Source organism: Oryctolagus cuniculus, chromosome 15, assembly GCF_051225735.1.
Source record: "Oryctolagus cuniculus isolate XC-2025 breed Fujian yellow rabbit chromosome 15, ASM5122573v1, whole genome shotgun sequence".
In the NCBI taxonomy this organism is placed as follows: Eukaryota; Metazoa; Chordata; class Mammalia; order Lagomorpha; family Leporidae; genus Oryctolagus; species Oryctolagus cuniculus.
Window position 1 is genome coordinate 15,276,585 of NC_142881.1, and position 23,814 is coordinate 15,300,398.

A 23,814-nucleotide genomic window follows, 5' to 3' on the forward strand; every position below is an offset into this window, starting at 1 on the left:
CCTAGCCTGAGCTCCCTCTCTTCCTTCAGGACCAGACCTCAGTCATCTTTCAAAGCCACCCAGCTACTATCACCCACCCTTCCAGCATGGCTCAATATACATTTCCTACATAGAAAGAATGAAGCCTACATCAAATCCACAAATTCAATCATTTTTCTATGAGTGTACAAAGTATCCTCCTAGGTGTTTATGAGATAAGCAGTAGAGTGCTAGGTCTCTGAGAGGTAAGGAGGTAAGACATCAATAAAGCCAACGACCACGGAGGGTAATGATGAGAATGGCAATAACAGACGATAATGGCTGCTCCCAATGGTTAACCTTAATCATCTCTAACACCAAACTGTTTCGTACACAATCATCTATAGATTATAGATGATCATGATTTTTCCAAGTATATTTAATCTTTGATCCTTACCTTTCCAAATGATAAACTCTGTTAGTGAGGATTTTGCATTGTCCCCTTACTGGATGGAAACACAGTAGCAGCTTAATAAAGAGTTACTGATAGGATTATACACATGAAGAGGCAGTTCCCGCACATGCAATTCTTTGTATTTCACCATGCTTACGGACATCTAGATTATACCTGCCAATACTCAAATCTTCACATTTACACTGCATCTGGCTACATGCTGGATTCTTTTTTGGGAGGGTAAGAGCTAAACCAGCAGTTCTCAAACATTTTGGTTCCAGAACACCTAGAGACAGAAAACGTATTATGAAACTCTGTCTATCTGTTCACATTTATTGTATTAGGAATTAAAACTAAGGAGCTGGCACTGTGGCACAGCAGGTTGAGACCCCGCCTGCTGTGCCAGCATCCCATATGGACACTGGTTAGAGTTGCCTGCTCCACTTCTGATCTAGCTCCCTGCTAAAACACCTGGGAAAGCAGCAGAAGATGGCCCAAGTGCTTGGACCCCTGCACCCACTTTAAGAAGCTCCTGGCTCCTGGTTTTGGCCTGGCTCAGTCCTGGCTGTTGCACCCATTTGGAGGATGAAACAACAGATCAAAGATTCTCTCTCTCTCTCCACCCCTACCCTCCCCCCATGTGTGTGTGTGTGTGTGTGCGTGCACCATTGCTTCTGCCTCTCAAATACATAACTCTTTTTTTAAAAAAAGAAGTTTTAACTGAAAATTGTCTGAACACACTAATACCCATGCACACATTCCATTAGCACTAAGAGCAATAATACTGACCATCTGGTAGCTGTTGAAAAACTCCCCTGAATAGATGTCAGATTGCAGGTAAAAAAGGCAAAACTGAAAATAATTTTGGCTTTTATTTTCCAAGATATCGGCTAGGGAGGGAGCTTACTGCTCTAGCCTAGAAAATAGCTAAAAAAAAATGTGGAGAGACTGCAATCACAGGGAAGGGTCAGGGAGAAAATGGCAGAGGAAACTGCACACAAATTGGGGGGACACTGTGGACCTAGATGGAGGGTGTAGACGCCCCCAGTTCAGGACCCCAGCAGCCATGAGCCTCAGCATCAGCCCCTCAGTGAGGAGAGACCAGAATGCAGCAGCCCAGACCACTGACGACGAAGCTGAGGGAAGAGCCTGGCCCGGATTGGAGCCTTGTGGGGGACAATATATCTGCGACCCTAAAGAAAAAAACAGGACACATTTCTCTCTCCCCACCCACCCAGCACCAGCATCCTGTAATGAGCTGAGAGAGGGCAGGGGCCATTTTGGACCTAAGTAACAGTTGTACCAGCTCCTGTCTGTGCACCAAGCAACCAGCTGAGTGGAGATGTCTGAGTGGCTGGGAGAACTGACAGGGATCTGGGTGCTCATGCCTGTGGGAGCCTTGTGTGCTGGGACTGTGAAAACGCTGTGGCTGCAGGGAAGGGCACAGGGTGTGGCTGGGTCTTTAGGCAGTCACTGTGGGCAGCTCCACATTTTCTGGGCTCCATGATTTCCTTGTGAGGGTCACTGCTACAGAATCTGTGTTCAGATCAAGAACTGGATGGATCCTTTGTGTGGTTCTCATGGCAGCATGGATGAAAACTGTACCCACTGGGGACAGCACCCAGGCATTGGTCTCCTTGGAGGAGAAGAGGTGAGCGTGAGAATACACCAACAGAGCAGAACAAACCTCTCTTCTGATTAAAAAAAAACGATGTACCAAGCCCAACTTCGGTGTCATCTTGGGCAACTCCCCACACCCTGGAGCACTGAACAGAACTCCCTGACCCCACTCAGCACATGCCTCTGGGTATTCACTGAAAGAGCAGACACCCCACTAATCCACAGAGGCAGATTCCAAAGATCAAAGCCATCACAAGGAGAAATAAAAAAAAAAAAAACATGTATCATCCCAAATACCTAATAGTAAATGCAGCAATTCAAGAAACAAGAACAAGGAAGACAACATGATGCCCCCAAAAGAACACAACTCATCAATACTAGAATGTGAGGATGAAGAGACTGACAAAAATGCCAGAAACAGAATTCAAAAAATTGATCATAGGATTACTTAGAAGCAATAAGAAGCGAATTCATGAACTAAAGAAATCTGTACATGACATGAAGGAAAATGTTTCCCATGAAATTGAGATTTCAAAGAGAAATCAAAACCAAATATTAGAAATGAATAATTCAATAGAACAAATAAAAAATATGGTAGAAAGCTTTAATTACAGACTCAAGGAGGAGGATGGGGAGAAGAGGGAGAGGGAGAAGGAGAAGAAGGAAAAGGAGAGGAGAAGAAGAAGGATAAAGAAGAAAGAGGAGAAAGAAGAAAGAGGAGAAAGAAGAAAGAGGAGAAAGAAGAAAGAGGAGAAAGAAGAAAGAGGAAGGAGGAGATGAAAGGAGGAGGAAGGTGGAAGAAGATGAGGAAGAGGAGGAGGAGGAAGAAGATTAGAAAACTAAAAAACAGTGTTGGAGATTTATGGGATACTATCAAATGACCCGACATACAGGTCTGAAGAGTTCCTGAAGGCGTGAAAAGGCAAAATGGATTAGAAGGCCTTTTAAGTTAAATAATTACACAAAACTTCCATAATTTGGAAAAAGAAAGGGACATCCAAGTACAGGAGGCACACAGAATTCCTAATAGACATGACCAGAGAAGATCCTCACCATGACACAGTGTAGTCAAACTCTCCACAGTAAAACATGAAGAAAAGATACTAAAATGTGAATGAGACAAACGCCAGATTACTTTCAGAGGATCTTCAATTAGACTCACAGCTGACTTCTCATCAGAAACCCTACAGGCTAGAAAAGATGGTGAGATATATTCCAAGTCTTGAGAGAAAAAAAAAAAACTATCAACTCAGAATACTATATCCTGCAAAGCTCTCATTTATGTATAAAGGTGAAATAAAGACCTTCCATAACAAGCAGAAATTGAAAGAATTTGTCACCACTCATCCAGCCTTACCAAAGATGCTTAAGGATGTGCTACACACAGAAACATGGTCATCACTATGAAAGAAGGTGAAAGCAGAAAGTCTCCCAGTAAAAGTACAAAGGAAATCCAAAGTAAACAATAGGAATATTAATGGAAAAATAGCAGGGCCAAGTCCCTACTTACCAGTAGGCACCTTGAATGCAAATGGCCTCAACTCTCCAGTTAAAAAATACAAACTGGGGGTGGGGGTCCCAAGTTGGTGGTAAAGCAATGAAGATCCAAGACATGCAGGGCAAAATAGATAGTTAAAAAGGAGAGATGATACATGCTGGAGATAGAGCCAAGGGAAATTTGTGATGGGAAGACCAGGAGACCAACAGAGACTGGGCAGGTCCATACCGAAAAAGCAAATAAGAAAGGGAAGTGGTGGAGACTCGGACCTGGAAGGTTGGCACCAGTCCCCAGTGAACCACGTGAGACGGAAATCGTGGGTCCACAGAGCTGCAAATAGCAGTGGGAGGGAGAGTTTGGTGAACTGCTTTTGAAGTTCCAGGCGGGGAAAAAAGAGAAGGTACAGAGGAACAGAGAGGTCCGGCATCCCCTCCCACCTCCTTTCCCCCTTCCCTCCCAGACCTGCAGCAGGCTGTGAGAAGCCATTTTGTTGGTTTACATATTTGAACCTAAGCAGGGGACTGCTGTCTTTCCCTCCTGTGCACACAGCCATCAATTGCCAGAGCCAACTGAACAGAACCCCCACTCAGGAATGAGGACCACAACATTTCAGAAGAATTTCTTCCCCACTGTGGGGAGCAACTGGGAGCAACTCGGACTAGACTAAGTTACTGGAATTAAGACTTATTCTATGCATCTGCTTTCCCACAATATGGCGCTGAGAAGGGAAACAGCTTCTACACAGCTGCCTCCAGTTCAACCAATAAACTGTGGGACCTGCTCCTGATTGGAGGAGAGCAGCGTACTTGGCGTGTGGGTAGCAGAGTTGGGATTGGTGGAAGAGGACTATAAAGGAGGAGAGAGATGGCATGCACAAGGAACATCTAAGGGGAACATCTAGCTGAAGGAACACCTGTGCAGCCCCCGAGAAAGCCGGCCGGCGGTGTGCCGCTCCCCTGCGGAAGTGGGGAATGTGGCCAGGGGGAACTGCCCTTCCACGGAGGTGGAAGGGATAGTAGCCAACCCAGGAAGAACCAGCAGCAAACCCAGGGAGGGCCGAGCAGACGAAAGAGCAGCGCAGGGTCTTGTGTCGTTCCCCCACGAAGACGGGGAGCGACATAATGGTGCCGTGACTCGGATATGAAGCCTAGGCAGGGCTTAGTGTCGTTCCTCCACGAAGGGGGGAGCGACATAATGGTGCCGTGACTCGGATATGAAGCCTAGGCAGGGCTTAGTGTCGTTCCTCCACGAAGAGGGGGAGCGACATAATGGTGCCGTGACTCGGATATGAAGCCTAGGCAGGGTTTAGTGTCGTTCCTCCACGAAGAGGGGGAGCGACACCCACCACGCAAGCTGTACAAGAAGTCCTGAATATTAAAAACTTGAGCCTGCTACATCCACCATTGAGAAGTGAGCCAGGCTCCAGTAGGCAGGGCTCCATTCCTCTACTTGAAAAGCACAGACACATAGAATCTCCTAACAGAAGGAAACCTCACCACAAGAAACACTCCACAGATTAGACGTGCAGTTCATTAAGCAGGGTGATACAACCCTGAACACATCAGAGAATAACACCGGGGCATCCCACAACTGTGAGGAAACTGTGGGTCACACCAACAAAAGGAAAGAAGCTCCTCTGACCAAAAAACTAGAGGAAAGCTATAAAGCCCCATGGGGGCCTGACATTGGATACCTCCTCCACCCTGAAATACTGAACAGAGCACCCAGGCCACATCCAGCATGCATTTCTTGGAACTCACTAAAAGTATAGATGTCCCACAAGACACAAATTAAAGAGAAAAGCAACCAGACAAAAAAAAAGAAAAAGAAAAAATACACAAATGTCAAAAAACAAAGGAAAAACCCTAAATAAGAATAAGGAAGACATTATGAGCCCCCCAAAGGAACACTACAACTTTATAATAATAGAAGGTGAAGGCCGGCGCCGCGGCTCACTAGGCTAATCCTCCGCCTTGCGGCGCCAGCACACCGGGTTCTAGTCCTGGTCGGGGTGCCGGATTCTGTCCCGGTTGCCCCTCTTCCAGGCCAGCTCTCTGCTGTGGCCAGGGAGTGCAGTGGAGGATGGCCCAAGTGCTTGGGCCCTGCACCCCATGGGAGACCAGGAGAAGCACCTGGCTCCTGCCATTGGATCAGCGCAGTGCGCTGGCCACAGTGCGGCGGCCGCGGTGGCCATTGGCAGGTGAACCAACGGCAAAAGGAAGACCTTTCTCTCTGTCTCTCTCTCTCACTGTCCACTCTGCCTGTCAAAACAAAAAACAAAAAACAAAACAAAAAAAACAACAACAACAAAAAAAAAGGTGAAGATGAAGAGATCAAGGATATGCCAGAAACAGAATTCAGAAAATTATCAGATTACTTAGAAGTAAGCAGAAGAAAATCCACGATGTAAATAGAATGTTCACCCAAGAAATTGAGATACTAAATAGAAGTCAGAATGAAATACTAGAAATTAAGAATTCAATAGATCAAATTTAAAAATGCAGTGGAAAGCCTTAACAACAGAACAGGTGAGACGGAAGAAAGAATATCAGAACTAGAAAACAAATTTCTGGAAATATTATAGTCAGACCAAAAAAAGAAGACATTAGAAAATTAAAAAACACAGTTGGAGAACTACAAGATACTATCAAATGACCCAACATATGGATCCTAGGAGTTCTGGAAGGCATAGAAAGACAGGAAGGATTAGAAAGCTTTGTTAATGAAATAATAACAGAAAACTTTGCCAATCAGGAGAAAGAGACAGCCAAGTACAGGAAGTACACAGAAGTCCCAACAGACACGACCAGAAAAGATCTTCACCGTGATGCACTGCAGTAAAACTCTCCACAGCAAAACATAAAGAAAAGATCTTAAAATGTGCATGTGAGAAATGCCAAATCACATTCAGAGGAACTTCAATTAGACTCACCGAAGAATTCCTACCAGAAATCTTACAGGAAAGGAGAGAATGGCAAGATATATTCTAAGTCCTAAGAGAAAAAAACAGTAAACCAAAAATACTGTGTGGTGGAATGAGAAGGCCATGCCAAGATAGCCGCTGGCAATGGAAACTGCCTGCCAACAGGCTGTGATTGGATGGCTTTGGAAACCACATGACAATGGGGCCTGACTTCCAATCCAGCTCTCTGCTGTGACATGGGAAGCAGGAGAAGATGGCCCAAGTCCTGGAGACCCTGCACTCACTTTGGGAACCGCGAAGAAGCACTTGGCTTCTGGCTTCAGATCAGCGCCATTTGGGAAGTGAACCAATGGAAGGAAGACCTTTCTCTGTCTCTTCCTCTGTCAGTAACTCTACCTCTCAAATAAATATATTAAATCTTTAAATGCATATGTATTTAAAAAAAAGACAAGGACTGGCTGAATGGATTAAAAAAGAAAACCCATCTATTTGATGCCTACATGAAACACATCTTACCAACAAAGATGCACATAAACTGAAAGTGAAAGGATAGGAAAAGACAATCCATGCTAAAAAAACACACACACAAAAAAGCTGGTGTAGCCATCCTAATATCAGACAAAATAGACTTCAACACAAAAACTGTTAAAAGAGACAAAGAAGGACATTATATAATGATTAAGGATTCAATTCAACAGGAAGCTGTTTTGTGACCAATACAAATATATATAAACCTAATTACAGAGCACATGACTATCTAAAAGAATGTTTTTTTTTTTTTTAATTTGACAGAGTTACAGACAGAAAGAGAGAGACAGAGAGAAAGGTCTTCATTCCATTGGTTCACTCCCCATATGGCCGCTACCGCCGGAGCTACGCCAGTCAAAAGCCAGGAGCAAGGTGCTTCCTCCTGGGTCTCCCACGTGGATGCAGAGGCCCAAGATCCTGGGCCATCCTCCACTGCCCTCCCAGGCCCACAGCAGAGAGCTGGATTGGAAGAGGGGCAGCCGGGACTAGAACCGGCGCCCACATGGGACGCCGGTGCCCCAGGCGGGGGATTAACCCAGGGATTTAAAGGGAGATATAGACTGAAATACAGCAATAATGGGGTCTTCAAAACCCCACTTTCAGCAATGGACACATCAGCCAGAAAGAAAATGAACAAGGAAACAACAGACTTAATTAACACTATAAATCAAATGGACAGAACAGATAGCCACAGAGCCTTCCACCCTAAGGCCAAAGAATACACATTTTTCTCACAAGTGCATGGAACTTTCTCTAGGATTGACCACCTGCTAGGACATAAAGCAAGCCTCAGCAAATTCAAAAAAATTGAAATCATACCATGCATCTTCTCGGACCACAATGCAATGAAGCTTAATCAGCAGCTCAGGAATCTCCAGAACATATGCAAATACATGGAAACTGAACAACATGTGCCTGTATGAACAGTGGGTCATAGAAGAAATCAAAAGAGAAATAAAAAATTTCTGGAAACAAATGAAGATAACAACACAACATATCAAAACATAAGGAACACAGCAAAAGCAGCGTTCAGTGTTAAGAGGAAAGTTTATAGCAATTTGTGTCCACATCAAGAAATTGGAAAGGCACCAAATAAATGAGCTATCAATGGATCTCAAAGATCTAGAAAAACAACAGCAAACTAAACCCAAAACTAATAAGAGGAAAGAAATAATTAAAATTAGAGAAGAAATCAACAAAATTGAATAAAAAATACAAAAGATCAGCAAAACAAAGAGCTGTTTTTTGAAAAATAAACAAAATAGACACACCAATGACCCAACTAACCAAAAAAAGGAGAAAGAAGACCTAGATCAATAAAAATATAGGTGAAAAAGGAAATATAACAATAGACACCACCGAAATAAAAAGAACCATCAGAATTTAATACAAAGAGCTGTATCCACAAATCCTGAAAAAGATGCAACAGAGAAAGAAAATTATAGACCAATTTCCCTGATGAACACAGATGCAAAAATCCTTAAAAAAATTCTAGTCAATCAAACCCAAAAACATATCAGAAAGATCATTCACCCAGACCAAGTGGGACTTGTCCCTGATATGCAGGGATGGTTCAACATTTACAAATCAAGCAGTGTGACACATCACACTGACAAATTAAAGAACAAAAGCTGTATGATTATCTCAATAGATGCAGAGAAAGCATTTGTTAAAATATAATACCCTTTTATGATGATGAAAACTCTAAGCAAATTGGGTATAGAAGGAACATTTCTCAACACAATCAAGGCAATTTATGATGAACCCAAGGCCAGCATCCTATTGCATGAGAAAAAGTTGAAAACATTCCCACTGAGATCCAGAACCAGACATGCATGCTCACTCTCACTATCACTATTTAATATAGTCCTGGAAGTTTTAGCCAAAGCCATTAGGTAAGAAAAAGAAATCAAAGGGATACAAATTGGAATGAAGACTATCCCTGTTAGCAGATGATGTGATTCTATATATAGGGGATCCAAAAGACTCCACTAAGAGACTATTGGAACTCATAGAAGAGTTTGGTCAAGTGGCAGGATATAAAATCAACAAACAAAAGTAAAAAGCCTTTGTATATATAGACAATGCCATGGCTGAGAAAGGACTTCTAAGATCAATCCCATTCACAATAGCTACAAAAAAAAAAAAAAAATCAAATACCTTGGAATAAAATTAACCAAGGATGTCAAAGATCTCTATGATGAGAATCACAAAACATTAAAGAAAGAAATAGAAGAAGACACACAGAAATATTTAAAAATCTATGTTCATGGGTTGGAAGAATCAATATCATCAAAATGTCCATTTTACTGAAAGCAATTTACAGATTCAGTGAGATACCAATCAAAATACCAAGGATATCTTATCAGATATTGAAAAAAATGACACTGAAATTCATATGGAAATACAGGAGACCCTGAATAGCTAAAGCAAACTTGTACACAAAAACAAAGCTGGAGGTATCACAATACCAGATTTCAAGATATACAACAAGGCACAGTTATAATCAAAACCACCTGGTACTGGTACAAAAACAGATGGATAAACCAAAGGACAGAATAGAAATGCCAGAACCAACCAACTTAACTTTTACAAAGGAGCTAAAATAAATCTCTGGAGCAAGGACAGTCTCTTCAACAAATGGTGCTGGGAAAACTGGATCTCCACATGCAGAAGTATAAAGCAAGACCCCTACCTTACACCTTACACAAAAGTACACTCAAAATGGATTAAAGACCTAGATCTATGACCCCATACCATCAAATTATTGAAGTACATTGGGGAAACCCTGGAAGACATTGGCACAGGCAAAGAGATCTTGGAAAAGACCCCAGAGGCACAAGCAATCAAAGCCAAAATGGACAAATGGGATTTAATCAAATTGAGAAGCTTCTGCACTGCAAAAGAAACACTCAAAAAGTGAAGAGGCAACCAACAGAATGGGAGAAATTATTTGCAACTGATAAAGAATAACTAGATTATATAAAGAGATCAAGAAACTCAATAACAACAATAAAACAAATAACCTAGTTAAGAAATGGGGAAAGGACTTAAACAGGCATTTTTCAAAAGAAGAAATCCAAATGGCCAAGAGACACATGAAAAAATATTTAGGATCACCAGCTGTCAGGGAAATGCAAATCAAAACCACACTATGGTTTCACCTCACCCCAGTAAGAATGGCTTTCATACAAAAATCAACAAACAACAAATGCTGGAAAGAAGGTTGGGAGTGTGGGTAGGAGGGTAGATATGGTGGGAATAATCACTATATTCCTAAAGTTGTATTTATTAAATGCATGAAGTTTGCATTTCTTAAATAAAATGTTTCTGGGAAAAAAAAAAGAAAATTGTTTTGACTCCAACATACCCTCTAAAAGAACCTCATCTTGTGAACTGACAATGGACATCTTGGGAACTGACAACCTAAATCACAGCTGGCATATAGCTTTCTCTTGTCCTAGAATCAAATAATAATTGCCCGTCAATTCTACTCAAATGGGGCTGGCCCTGTGGCGCAGTAGGTTAATTCTCTGCCTGCAGTGCCTGCATCCCATATGGGCGCCAGTTCTAGTCCCGGTTGCTCTACTTCCAATCTAGCTCTCTGCTATGGCCTGGGAAAGCAGTAAAAGATGGCCCAAATCCTTGGGCCCCTGCACCCAGATAGAAGGCTTGGAAGAAGCACCTGGCTCCTGGCTTCGTATCGGCGCAGCTCCAGCCATTGCAGCCATTTGGGGAGTGAACCAACAGGAGGAGAACTTTCTGTCTCTCCCTCTCACTGTCTGTAACTCTACCTCTCAAGTAAAATAAATAAAATCTTTAAAAAAAAAATTCTATTCAAGTATCCACAAACCACTTGGGAAAACCCACCTGGACAATGAAGCCACCAGCTGAAACAAGGCCTCACCACCAAAAAGATATGGGATAGAAGGAAAAAAAGACAAGAATTATACATACAACTCTACCATTTAGTCCTATTTGATCTAAACTACTACATTTCATTGGCCTAAATTCAACACAGAGGCTTGGTTTTAGAGTCATTTATTCTTCCAGTCATGGACCTGTGAATTGTGGGGACTTTATTACTGTATTCATGACAATATAATTCCCCTGCAACAGAACAAATGGAGGTCCTGTAGAATTTTCCATTGAACTGTGTGCTCCTTGGGACTCAAGTTTTCTCACAGATTCTCTTCTACAGTCAAGCTCCCTGAACCCCACAGCAGGTATTAGCCAGACATCTCTAGAAGCAAATCAGCCTCTAGATGCTTAAGAAGAAAGGAAAACATTTGTTTTACAGAAAATGTACATAAGCATATCCTTCTCAACTAAGTAATTGGTTTTTTTTAATTTATTTTAATTTTTTTTAATTAGAGAGAGACAGAGAGAGGTCTTCCATCTGCTGGTTCACTCCCCAGCAATGGCTGGAGCTACACCAATCTGAAGCCAGGAGCCAGGAGCTTGCTACAGGTTTCCCACGCAGGTGCAGGGGCCCAAGGACTTGGGCCATCCTCCACTGCTTTCCCAAGCCATAGCAGACAGCTGGCTCAGAAGTGGAGCAGCTAGGTTTCGAACTGGTACCCATATGGGATGTCGGTACTGCAGGCAGTGGTTTTACCTACTATGCTACAGGCCAGCCAGCAATTGCTTTTTTAAAGTTTGATATTTTTTAATGAATGTCTGACATGTTTTTAGAATTATTTATTTATTTATTTATTTTCACTATATTTGAAAGGCAGAAATAGGGAGAGATCCTCCATCTTCTGATTCCCTTCCCCTACTGCCCACAACAGCCAGGGCTGGGCCAGACCAAAGCCAGGAACCTGGAACTCCATCTTGGTTTCTCATGGGAGGCAGGGACCCAAGTACTTAAGTCACCAACTGCTGCCTTTCAGGATGTACATTAGCAGGAAGGTGGACCTGAAGCAAAATAGCCAAGACTCAAACCAGGCAATTGGAAATGGAACATGGTGTCCCAGGATATGATTTAAACTGCTGCTGAAATCCATCCCTTCAAGGTTTGATTCTAAGATCTTGTGATTAAGTTTCACAAACAAAAAATGTGATATTATTTAGGGTATAGAAAATATACTTTAAAAACCTACCAAACTAAAAATGTATGTCTTTGGATGTCTTCATTAAGAAGGAACAGCTATTCATGGTTGGTAAGTGTAAAGCCTTCAAAATTTTCAATATAGTATTTACAAAATATATCAATATTAACAGAGCATATAAAAAAGGTACAGATTAGATGAGTCCCTGGGAAAGATATATTAGAAATGCTGAAATCCTAAAGAGCTGGCTAAGTTTCATAGGCGCATCATTCACACACTCACTTCACAGTTCTCATGACCTTAAAAATGCTTTCTTGTAGAAAGTTATTTTCACCACATTGAGGGTTGGAAACTGTATATTCCAATGATAACACTTGTTGGAGGAGGTACAAAGTTGCTGTCTGATGAAATGCTGGCTTTGTCTGCAGGTACCACTATGGTTAACCTCCACATAACTATGGGAGTAAATATTTGGATGATGCCAGTTAAGACTTTTTCTTTTTTTTTTTTTAACTTTTATTTAATAAATAGATCCACTCCCATATGTGTTGTAAAACTATTTTTAAGAACTACTATCTGTCTTTCAGTATCACTTAATGTAAGAAATCTCATTTTGTTTGACTTTAAGCTCAAAAAAATTCTCCCTTAAAGAAATGGCATTCTTTCTCTTTCTGATGAGCATCAGATTTTGCCTAGACCACAAGAAATCACAGATAGGAATAAAAAAATTATTAGCTGCATTCAAGATTTCTAACAGAGAGTAAAATTAATTTCAGGTTCATACAGGTTTGTTGTTAGGTCTGACAGACCTGGAACTCAGGAGAGAAAGAGATTTTGGGATTGGTGAAATACTTGGGAATAGTAATAACTGCTTACTGAGCTGCACACAAGGTACTTGACAGAACTTAGATGCTTTTTATACTCATATACATAATCCAAGAGTATGCAGTGAATAAATTTATTCAAGAAAAACATAATTATTGTCAGAACAAAGCTTATCATAAGACAGGAAATGGGTTCTTGTTTTGAAAATTTATTTATTTGAGAGAGAGACTCTCATTTGCTGGTTAATCCCCAAATACTTGCAATAAGCCCCAGACAAGGCTGAAACCCAGACCCTGAACTCAATCCAGGTCTCCACATGAGTGCCTGGAACCCAGTTACTTGATCTATCATTGTTGCCTTCCAGGGTCTGCCTTAGAAGGAAGCTGGAACTGGGGGAACAGATTTGGGAGTCAAACCCAGATGTGGGCATCCAGACTGGTGTCTTGAGCCTTAACCCCTAGTCCAAATGCTTGCCCTGCAATGGAAGGGAAGCCAGAAAAGAGTTGAGTGCTCGGAATGGTCTCTGGTCTACACAGATGAACGCAAAATAATCTGATGGCCTAAGGATTTTATTAAAAAGGCTAGTGGTTGGGGCCGGCACTGTGATGCAGCGGGTTAAAGCCCCAGCCAGCAGCGCCAGCATCCCATATGGGCACTGGTTCAAGTCCTAGCTGCTCCACTTCCAATCCAGCTCTCTGCTATGGCCTGGGAAAGCAGTAGGAGATGGCCCAAGTCCTTGGGCCCCTGCATCCACAAGCTCCTGGCTAATGGCTTCAGATCAGCTTAGCTCTGGCCATTGCAGCCATTTGGGAAGTGAACCAGCAGATGGAAGACCTCTCTCTGGCTCTAGGGCTCTCTGTAACTCTGTCTTTCAAATAAATAAAAAAATTTTTAAAAAAAGCTAGTGGTTGTGGTTTATGGAGTGACACTATGTTGAAAAAGATTCCAAAGATTATTTTTGATTCAGCAGGAAAAATGTTTTAAAACATGTTCAATTAGCAGTGTCTCTAGTTAGAACTGACTGGCAAGGGAAGGGTTGTATGGTAATATGACTACAATTTGAACAATGATTATGCCATCCTAGAATTAGCTATTTCTTCTGTTCTTAAAGAAACTCTACCCCACACAGACTACAAATAAAAAATCATCTGTAATAGAAAAGAAGAGAAAGAATAAACATTAGGTCAAACATTAGGTATGGGTTGAGTTAGGAGGCTGTAGCCACCAATATTTTCCTAATGAAATAGAAGGGGAAAATATTAAGAGTATATCATACGTGAGGCTGAAGTTGTTTTATGACATTTCTGCTTTTTGTTAGTCATATTTAGGCATTCACAGGGTCATGATACAAAATACATTCCACTGGGTAAGTTATCTATAAGGTCTCTAAAATCCCTTTTCATGCTTGAAAAAAAGTCTGTCAAAAAATATATATTAGCAGCTTTTCACTACTTTTGATAAAAATGCAATCTAGGGGCTGGCAGTGTGGTACAATGGGTTAAACCACCACCTGCAGTGCTAGCATCCCATATGGGGGCTGGTTTGAGTCCTGGCTGCTTGAATTACAATCCAGTTTCCTGCTAATGTGCCTGGGAAAGCAACAGAGGATGGCCCAAGTGCTTGGGCTCCTGCACCCACACGGGAGACCCAGAAGAAGCTCCAGCCTCCTGGCTTTGGCTTGGCCCAGTTCTAGCCATTGTGGCCATTTTGGGAGTGAACCAGTGGATCAAAGACCTCTCTCTCTGTCTCTTCCTCTTTCTCTCTCTGTCTCTCCCTCTCCCTCCCTCTGTAACTCTGCCTTTTAAATAAACAAAATAAATCTTTTTTAAAAATGCAATCTTCAATATACTTAAAGGTAAAATTTAAATGATTTAATTATTTCAACAAATGAATAATACCAAATTAAAAGCCTAAGAAATACAAATAGCTAATAAGACAACGATGTCTATTTTTGAAATATGAGGCACCCAAGAACTAGGTTTCTGTAACAAGATACACCTGGGATATTCTATTTACATCATAGTCACCTGAGGATCAGTATTTCAATGCATGACACTGAGTTCTCAGAGCTGAATAAAAATGGGTTGTGACAAATAAAATGTAATCCAGAGCCAATGGCATATTTACATTTTCAGTCATCCTGCTTTTGAAGATATTCCTGGAATTTCCAATAAAGCCCATCAGTAATACACGATGTGTTATATGTGTTTGAGGGGTATGAGCGAATAATGAATATTTCAATGAATTCAACCAATTCCTTGCAGTAAACATTTCTTTTGTTATTAGTATAAAGTGACTTGTTTAGTATAGAGATTTTAGGAAACAATGTGAAAAAAGCAAATTAAAATAATTCATAAACTGGTATGAAATAATCAGTTTGTACTTTAGAATTAAGAAACAAACATTAAGCAACTGGCAAAGAGCTGCATCAGACAGATTCTAACCCATGCATCAGAATTTAAGTACAATATACAAATTTACTAGGAAAGGGTCCAATGCCTTCATTCGCATAGTTTGCATTCTGTGATTTTTCAACACCAATATTTTGAAGACTGCAAAGCAAGCTATACTGAATCTTTTTATGTATCTAATGCACTAAGGTCCCTTCCAACTGAAAGATACAGTCTTTTATATCACGGGCAACTAAAAGGTGTACGTTCTCCAGAGCTTTTCATTTCAAGGAAAGTTTACTTAGACTGCTGCCACTCAAAGTGGAACCTACAGGGGCTGGCCCCGTGGCTCACTTGGTTAATGCTCTGCCTGCAGTGCCGACATCCCATATGGGCGCAGGTTCTAGTCCCAGTTGCTCCTCTTCCAGTCCAGCTCTCTGCTGTGGCCCAGGAAGGCAGTGGAGGATGGTCCAGGTGCTTGGGTCCCTGCACCCACATGGGAGACCAGGAAGAAGCACCTTGCTCCTGGCTTCAGATCAGCACAGCGCCGGCTGTAGTGGCCATTTTGGGAGTGAACCAATGGAAGGAAGACCTTTCTCTCTGTCTCTCTCACTGTTTAACTCTATCTATCAAATGAATAAAAATAAATAAATTTTTAAAAAGTGGAACCTACAGGCCAATATAAAGAATGAGAAACATTCAGAAAATGAAGGTATTTAAAAAACATATTTAACAACTTAATATTGCCATAGCATTTTAAATATGTTTTACAAAAGTCATCAATCAGCCTACAACGGACTGGAAAAAGTTTGTAAGTTTAAACACAGATTTTTTTTTTAAAGAAACAATGTAGATTGGGGCCAGTGCTGTAGCACAGCAGGTTAAAGTACCAGCCTGCAGCACCCACATTCCATATGGTTTGAGTCCTGGCTGCTCTACTTATAATCCCACTCCCTGCTGACACACCTGGGAAAGCAGTGAAGGATGGCCCAACTGCTTGGGCCCCTGCACACATTGGGGACCTGGAAGAAGCTCCTAGCTCCTGGCTTCAGATTTGCTCAACTCTGGCCGTTGCAGCCACTTGGGGAGTCAACCAGCAGATGGAAGATCTCTCTGTAACTCTTTCAAATAAATAAAATAAATCTTAAAAAAAAAAAAAAAGAATGTAGGCAAAAATCACTTTACCAACTACTTTTATTGTATTTAGAGCAAGAGGTTTAAAACAAACACAGTAGTCTAAACAAAAACAGTAGTCTAGGAATTTGTTGAAATTCTTCTCTACCTATTGACATATCTATCTTCCTCCCACAGGCATTTTCACAGGCTCTTAGCCCTATCATAACCAGTGCCAACTGCTAATAAGAATACAGAAAGGAGACTGGCATTGTGACACAGTGGGTCAAACCACCTGTGATACCAGCAGCCCTCTGCCTTTGACCCAGCTCCCTGCTAATGGTAAGGCAGCAGAGGATGGCTCAAGTACTTGGACCCCTGCTACCCAGGTGGAAGACCCTAAGGGAGTTTCAGGCTCCTGGTTTCCGCCCGGCCTAGGCCCAGCCATTATGACCATTTGGGAAGTGAACCAGCATATGGAAGATCTCTCTCTCTCTCTCTCTCTCTGTCACTCCACCTTTCAAATAATAATAATAATAAAGTCTTTTTAAAAACTACAGATATCATTCTCTCTTTTGGAGCTGAAATAGACCCTCATGGCTTTTATAAGGAAAGCTGAGAAGCCAGGGAGGGTAGTCACGCTGACATCTGACTTCTGCTTTAACGCTGCTCCCACCATGCTGGATACCTGAAGCAGTCCCCAGGCTTCCAGCTTCTCCAGCCTCCAAATAATGCCTCTTCTCTCTCTTACCAAGTGCCTGAAAAAGTGCCTTTGGGCTGAGTTAAGGCTTCTTTCACGGCTGAATAACATAATTTATCATGTTAAAATGCCTTCCAACTCATCTGTTTCTTTAAAAAACATTTTGTGACCATTGAACAAAGTGTTTTTGTTGACAAGTACACAGTTTTATTTCTATAAAAATTCCAAGGTTTAAAAAATGTGCTAATAGAGGGCCGGCGCCGCGGCTCACTAGGCTAATCCTCCGCCTAGCGCCGCCGGCACACCGGGTTCTAGTCCCGGTTGGGGCGCCGGATTCTGTCCCGGTTGCCCCTCTTCCAGGCCAGCTCTCTGCTGTGGCCAGGGAGTGCAGTGGAGGATGGCCCAGGTGCTTGGGCCCTGCACCCCATGGGAGACCAGGAAAAGCACCTGGCTCCTGGCTCCTGCCATCGGATCAGCGCGGTGCGCCGGCCACAGTGCGCTGGCCGCGGCGGCCATTGGAGGGTGAACCAACGGCAAAAGGAAGACCTTTCTCTCTGTCTCTCTCTCTCACTGTCCACTCTGCCTGTCAAAAAAAAAAAAAAAAAATGTGCTAATAGAATTTATGATCTGTAAGTTCCCTTTCGCCTAAGAAATATTAAGAAATCTAATTTTTTAAAAGTATAAGTACCAGAATTATTGCTTAAGTCTCATTTGTTTTCCAGTGAAGAATTTCCAACTTAAAATCCAATATTCTGAATCCTGACATCATGTGTGTAGACACTGTGATTAATACTCAGGGATGACATTCATTCATGCAACTTACAGTTTATTTCATAATTAATAAAATTCAACACATAGGTCACTAAGAAAAACATTAAAGAAAAATAGAACTATTTCAATATTCTTACCTTGGACTCTGTCAACATACTGGTCAACATTTTTGTTCCCCTTCCAATTCCAACCACTACAAATCAAAGAAAGAAAGATTATGACATTCTATTCTGAAAACTAGAGTGGGTATTTAGCCACATCCCACATTGGAGTGTCTTAGTTCAGTGGCCCCAGCTCCTGACCCCAGCTTCCTACCAATGCAGACCCTAGATGAAAGGAATGATGGCTCAAGTAACTGGGTTCCTGTCACCCAGGTAGGAGACATGGATTGAGCTGCCAACTCCTGGCTCTGACCCCAGTCCTGCCCAAGCTGTGCAGGCATCTGGAGAGTGAACCAGCAGAAGGGAGCATTCATTCTCTCCCTGTCCTCAGCTCCCTCTTGAATAAAAATGAAATAAAATATTTACATATTTTGGTCATCCTTTCCTGGCCCCTATAATGTGAAGTTAGAAAAAGCATGTATTTACTATAACTTCAGGAAATCCTATTACTCTAATCAATTGAACTTCACAAAAAACTAAGAAATCTGGAAGAAATTCTCAAAGTATGAAACACAATAAAAATCTCACACCAGTCAATTAGATAATAAAGTTTTAGAACAATCTCAAAAGACTCACTGGAATTTTATATGGGCATCAGTGAAAAATACATGGTACAATTAACAATGTTCAAGTGGTATGATGAAGTCTTGACAGAATTCATTACTAAGCAAAGCAAAAGCCATCATCATAGCTAATGAACCATTTAAAGATGATTAGTGCTCCGCAGAATACAATTAAGAAAAGAGAAACAGAACAAATCAACCTAACACAAAGAAGAACACAGGGTAAAATGAGGGCCTGGAGAATTTATTTTAACTTGGGCCAAATATAAGCACAATAATGGCCCCCTTTCTCTTCAGTTTCAACTATTATTTATCCTTAAAACAACACATTCCCCCAGGTGAGGCTGAGAGGATTTCTTCAATTAAGAGCTGACAAATTTTTATAAGAATTGAAGCATTTATCATCATCACATACAGTGGTGTATAAGATCACAATGTAACAACCACAATTCAGAATTATAGGAGGAGACTAGAAGAAATAACTGGAAAATGAAAAATTAACAATAATATATGACATAGCAGATATTCAGTGAGCTTAACATGTATGAGATTCTAATCAAAATGCTTTCCATTCTTTATCTCATTTAATCCTTCTAACAATCCCAAAAGGTAATTACTCAAAAAGTAATCCCAATTTTATAGATGAGGAAACGCAGGCACACAGAAGTTCAGAATTTTTCCCAGCATCTCCCAACTACTAGTACATGACAGAGTTAAAATTCAAATTAAATTGTGTAGCATCAGACTCCTTTCCTTTTCATTCTCCCTGCCACCTTACTCATGGAGGCTCTCTTCCCATGGCCACCAGCCCAAGTCACTGCAAAACTGACCGTTCTACATCTCATCTCTTCCTCTTCTAATTCATAACATTCTTTTTAAATATTCATTTATTTCTTTGAAAGGCAGATTACGGAGAGAGAGGGAGAGACAGAGAGGAATCTTCCATCTGCTGGTTCACTTCCCAGATGGCTGCAATGGCCAGGGCTGGGTCAAGCCAGAAACCTGGAACTCCAAGTATGGCCATCTTCTGCTGCCTTCCCAGGTGCACTAACTAGCAGGGAGCTGGATAGGAAGTGGAGCAGTCAGGACTCAAACTGGCACTCATGGGATGCATGTGAAGCAGATGGCAACGAAGCAGGTGGCAGCTTAACCCACTGTACCACAATGCCAGCCCCTGATTCATACCATTTCTTGAGACCCCATTTTGCAGACTAGAATGCCCCCCAACAAATCTTAGTAGGAGCCAAAAGCTTCCAATAGTACCAACTCCTTAGTATTCAAAATTCATCTTTCAAAGTCTAGCTTAAGTCTCCTCTCATTCATTAAGTCTCCTCCCAACCACCTCTAACTTCTATGACACACACTCCCACTGCTCCTTTTTCTCTCAGTATTCAGACCAGTTGAATGACAAAGATCAAAACTGTCTGCCTCAGTATCCTCTAAAGGGCACAAGACTCTTCAGATGACAAGACCTATTGATACTGATCAGACAAAAACCTTGAATGATAATAAAGATTCAATGGAATTTGGCTCCATTCAACTGAATCCCCAATCAGTATTTTTTGAACAGCCACCATGCAAACAGTCCCAAGAGGAATACTTCTTGCAAAAAAAAAAAAGAAAGAAAGAAAGAAAGAAAACCAACTTTATTTTTTTTTTTTCAAAGAGCAATATTTCTACTAGGACCACAAAGAAATCTGAAAGACATTTCCTTATTTTGAAAGAGCTTATAGGCTCGGTGGGAAAATCAAATATAGAAAATCACGATGCTCAAAATTGCTGCCTGAGTTAATGAGTGACTAATGCCAAACAACACGATGCTAGTGTATGATCAAACGTCAAAATGAAGAGAAGTGGAGGGCACTGTAGGGAGGCCAAAGAATGCATCATTCAAGCATTTCCACCAGTCCCAGGTAGGTCTTGAAGGATGTATGGAACGTGAACACAGAATGGAAGCATGTTCTAAAGAAGGAAGAAACTGCACGAATTCTCAGATATAAGGATGAGCACAAGGGGTTTCCAACCAACGTTTAGGGTGTCTTAAAAGCAGATGACAAGCTTGACTGTATCATGGTAGATAAGCTGAACTGATGATGGCTCCTAAGCTAGCGAACTGATCCAGAATGATAAAATTTAAAAGATCATATCATACCCAGGGTGACTCTCTCATTTTATATCTAAGAAAAATCAAGGCCCACTGAAATTAACAGTGCAGGCAGAATTTTGGAAGAGTAATTCAGCAGTGATATGCAGAAAAATTATCTGCATTTGGGACCCAGTCAACCACAGCTTTTCAATTGAGGATATGAATACAAATTCCAGGGACAGTGTCATGAACAGAATTTTTACTTAGCTTTTTTCTCCAAAACACTCAAAATTTTATTATTTATTGTGTAAGTACTTACTGTACTTAATCTACCTGAATGTTAACAAAAACTACAGAGAATGAAGGAAGTTTTACATTAGGAGCATAAAAGAGCAAGTGTACAGGCTTCATTGCGGGAGACAGAATTTCACCTGAACCCACAAAGGTCAGCAAAATTTCTACAACTAAAGGTGACAACAGAGATGAGCAGCTTAGATGAAGAAAAAAAAAAACAAAAAACAAAAAACAAAAAAGTGGGAGAAAAACGCGTGTTCTGGTAAAGTGTGGACGACTTACAGAACAGAGTCTTCTAGGCACTATGTCATGATTACTAACTTTTTGCTAGCTCCCAAATTTCCTGTGCTCGCTCAATTGTCTTCTGTGTAAAAAATCTGGTATCTCCAAAACCTATCCAGTGTTCTACTATTCCATTCTCAAATCAGAAAGACAGAATTTGCTTATGAGAAGAGCTACTTCAAGAGAAGCAAGAGTACTATATACTTTTATTGCCAAACTTTTCTACAGTTGGAGTTCCTACTGCCATTATTACGGTTCTAACATGCTTTTGATCATCTTAGAAGATTTGTAGGTTTACAATTCTAGGAATCTATTTTAATCCAAGACAATGTTCTATTCATAAAGGTGTTCTTCACAAAATCAGTTCTAACAAAATTCTAGTTATAACATCAATGGTCTCAAATACAGAAATAAATGAATTGTTCTTTACCTACACTGACAGCATACTATTAAGTTGTTAAAAATGCTAACAGTATGAAATCTTTACTTAATGTATGCTAAACTGATCTTCTGTATATAAAGAGAATAGAAAATGAATCTTGATGTGAATGGAAGGGGAGAGGGAGTGGATAAGGAGAGGGTTGCGGGTTGGAGGGACGTTATGGGGGGAAGCCATTGTAATCCATATTCTGTACTTTGGATATTTATTCATTAAATAAATTTATTCATTAAATAAAAGTTAAAAAAATGCTAACAGTAGTTTGTAACTAACAAAAAATGCTTATAAGGCTTAAAGGACATATAAGTACACACAGTAGAGATCAACATTTTTTTTTAGAGATGAGTGCCAGCATCTCATATGGGCACCGGTTCGAGTCCCAGCTGTTCCACTTCCAGTCCAGCTCTCTGCTATGAGCTGGGAAAGCAGTAGGAGATGGCCCAAGTTTTGGGCCCCTGCACCCACGTGGGAGACACGGAGGAAGCTCCTGGCTCCTGGCTTCGGATCAGCGCAGCTTTGGCGCAGCTCTGGCCATTGTGGCCAGTTGGGGAGTGAACCAGCAGATGGAAGACCTCTCTATTTCTCTGCCTCTCCTTTTCTCTGTGTAACTCTAACTTTCAAACAAATAAATAAATCTTTAAAAAAATTGTATAGACAAAAAGCTAGAAGAGAACATAGCAAAATGTTAGCAGTGATTATTGCTAGAGGATGGAAAATGAGTAAGTCTTTTTACTTTTCAACCTTTTTGGGTGTTTTTTTAAATTTGTCCACTACTTTTTTAAGTTCTTTAGAACTTTAAAAACAATTTTAAAGTAGCATAGAGAAATTTAGTTTCCATTTTAAGTGATTCATGATGAATGGGTATACAAAGGGACTTCAAAAAAGTATGTGGGAAATTAAGATAATCTGGGGGCCAGAATTGTGGAGTGCTGGGTTAAGCCACTGGCTGCAACACCAGCATTCCATACAGGCACTGGTTCCTGTCCCAGCTGATTCACTTCCGAACCAGCTCCCTGTTAATGGCCTGGGAAAAGCAGCTGAGGATGGCCCAAGTGTTGGCCCCAGGCCATTCACATGGGAGACCCAGATGAAGCTCCTGGCTCCAGGCTTCAGCCCAGCTCAGCCCTGGCCATTGCAGCCACCTGAGGAGTGAACCAGAGGATGGAAGATCAATCTCTCTTTGTCTCTCCTTCTCTCAATGTAGCTCTGATTTTCAAATAAATAAATAAACCTCGGTGGTGTCCAGTGTGGGTGGGTGGTGGTCGGCAGGTGGGCATGGAGGAGACTCGTGCCACTAAGTTGTGGGCAGCCTTTTCTGGGAATTGTAAATAGGGGCTTGAGGCTGGGGAAGATTTGGTGGAGACAAACGGTCACTCGCTGTTGTCACCTGCAAAGCCCTGTGCAGAGGCCCTTTGGGACTAGTGGTCATTTAAGTCCTGTTTAGGTGTGCGGGGCTGATCTGACTGGCGCTCAGAGTGACTGCTCCCCTCCCTGTGACTGCTTTGACAGGGTTTACTCTGCAGGAGCAGTCCGGACAACAACCTGGATGTGGACATTTTAGCACAACTGAAATATGCTGGGTGTGTCATTAAGGAGACCCTTCGAGTGAACCCTCCTAGAACTGGAGGGTGGCTCTAAAGACCTTTGAACTCAACGTTATGTTAAGGATTCTCTCTTTGCCCCTCCTCCTCTCTTGCTGAGGCTTAAAAACCTGCCTCTGCTTCCCTGCTACTCACCGGTAGGTGTCTGGCACAGCGGTTGAGACTCCACACGGGATGCCTACATCCTATATTGGAGTTCATAAGTTTGAGTCCCGGGTCTGCTTCTGATTCTAGACTCCTGCTAATGCACGAACCCTGAGTGTTAACAGGTAATGGTGCAAGCACCTGGGTCCCTGCCACCCACATGGAGAGACAGATCGAGTTCTAAGCTCCTGACTTCACTCCCCAAATGTATGCAGCGCCAAGCACAGGGAAACCAGCACAGGGAAGGGTGACTCTCTCTTTAAATAAATAAAAATAAATAAATAAAAGTAATTTCTCATAAATTCACAAAACTGCTTTTTTTTTTTTTTTTTTTTTGACAGGGAGTGGACAGTGAGAGATAGAGAGAAAAGTCTTCCTTTTCTGTTGGTTCACCCCTCAATGGCCACTGC

The 23,814-nt window shown here is 41.5% G+C and overlaps 1 protein-coding gene across 11 annotated transcripts in view; it reads right to left on the bottom strand.

The window, feature by feature from the left end:
* The window catches only part of TRUB1 (TruB pseudouridine synthase family member 1), an 89,327-nt gene that overhangs the window by 54,776 nt on the left and 10,737 nt on the right, over positions 1-23,814 (bottom strand). For 7 of the 11 annotated variants that reach the window (XR_016221935.1, XR_016221936.1, XM_089314263.1 and 4 more), the window contains one exon: positions 17,972-18,027. Coding sequence is in view for 8 of the 11 variants with exons in the window: in XM_089314263.1 (XP_089170389.1) it covers positions 17,972-18,027 (56 nt within the window). In the remaining 3 variants the exon portion in view is untranslated. Of the gene's footprint in view, positions 1-10,851; positions 10,884-17,971; positions 18,028-23,814 lie in introns of all 11 variants that reach the window. The other 4 variants (XR_016221937.1, XM_089314260.1, XM_089314258.1 and 1 more) reach the window with 1 other exon arrangement.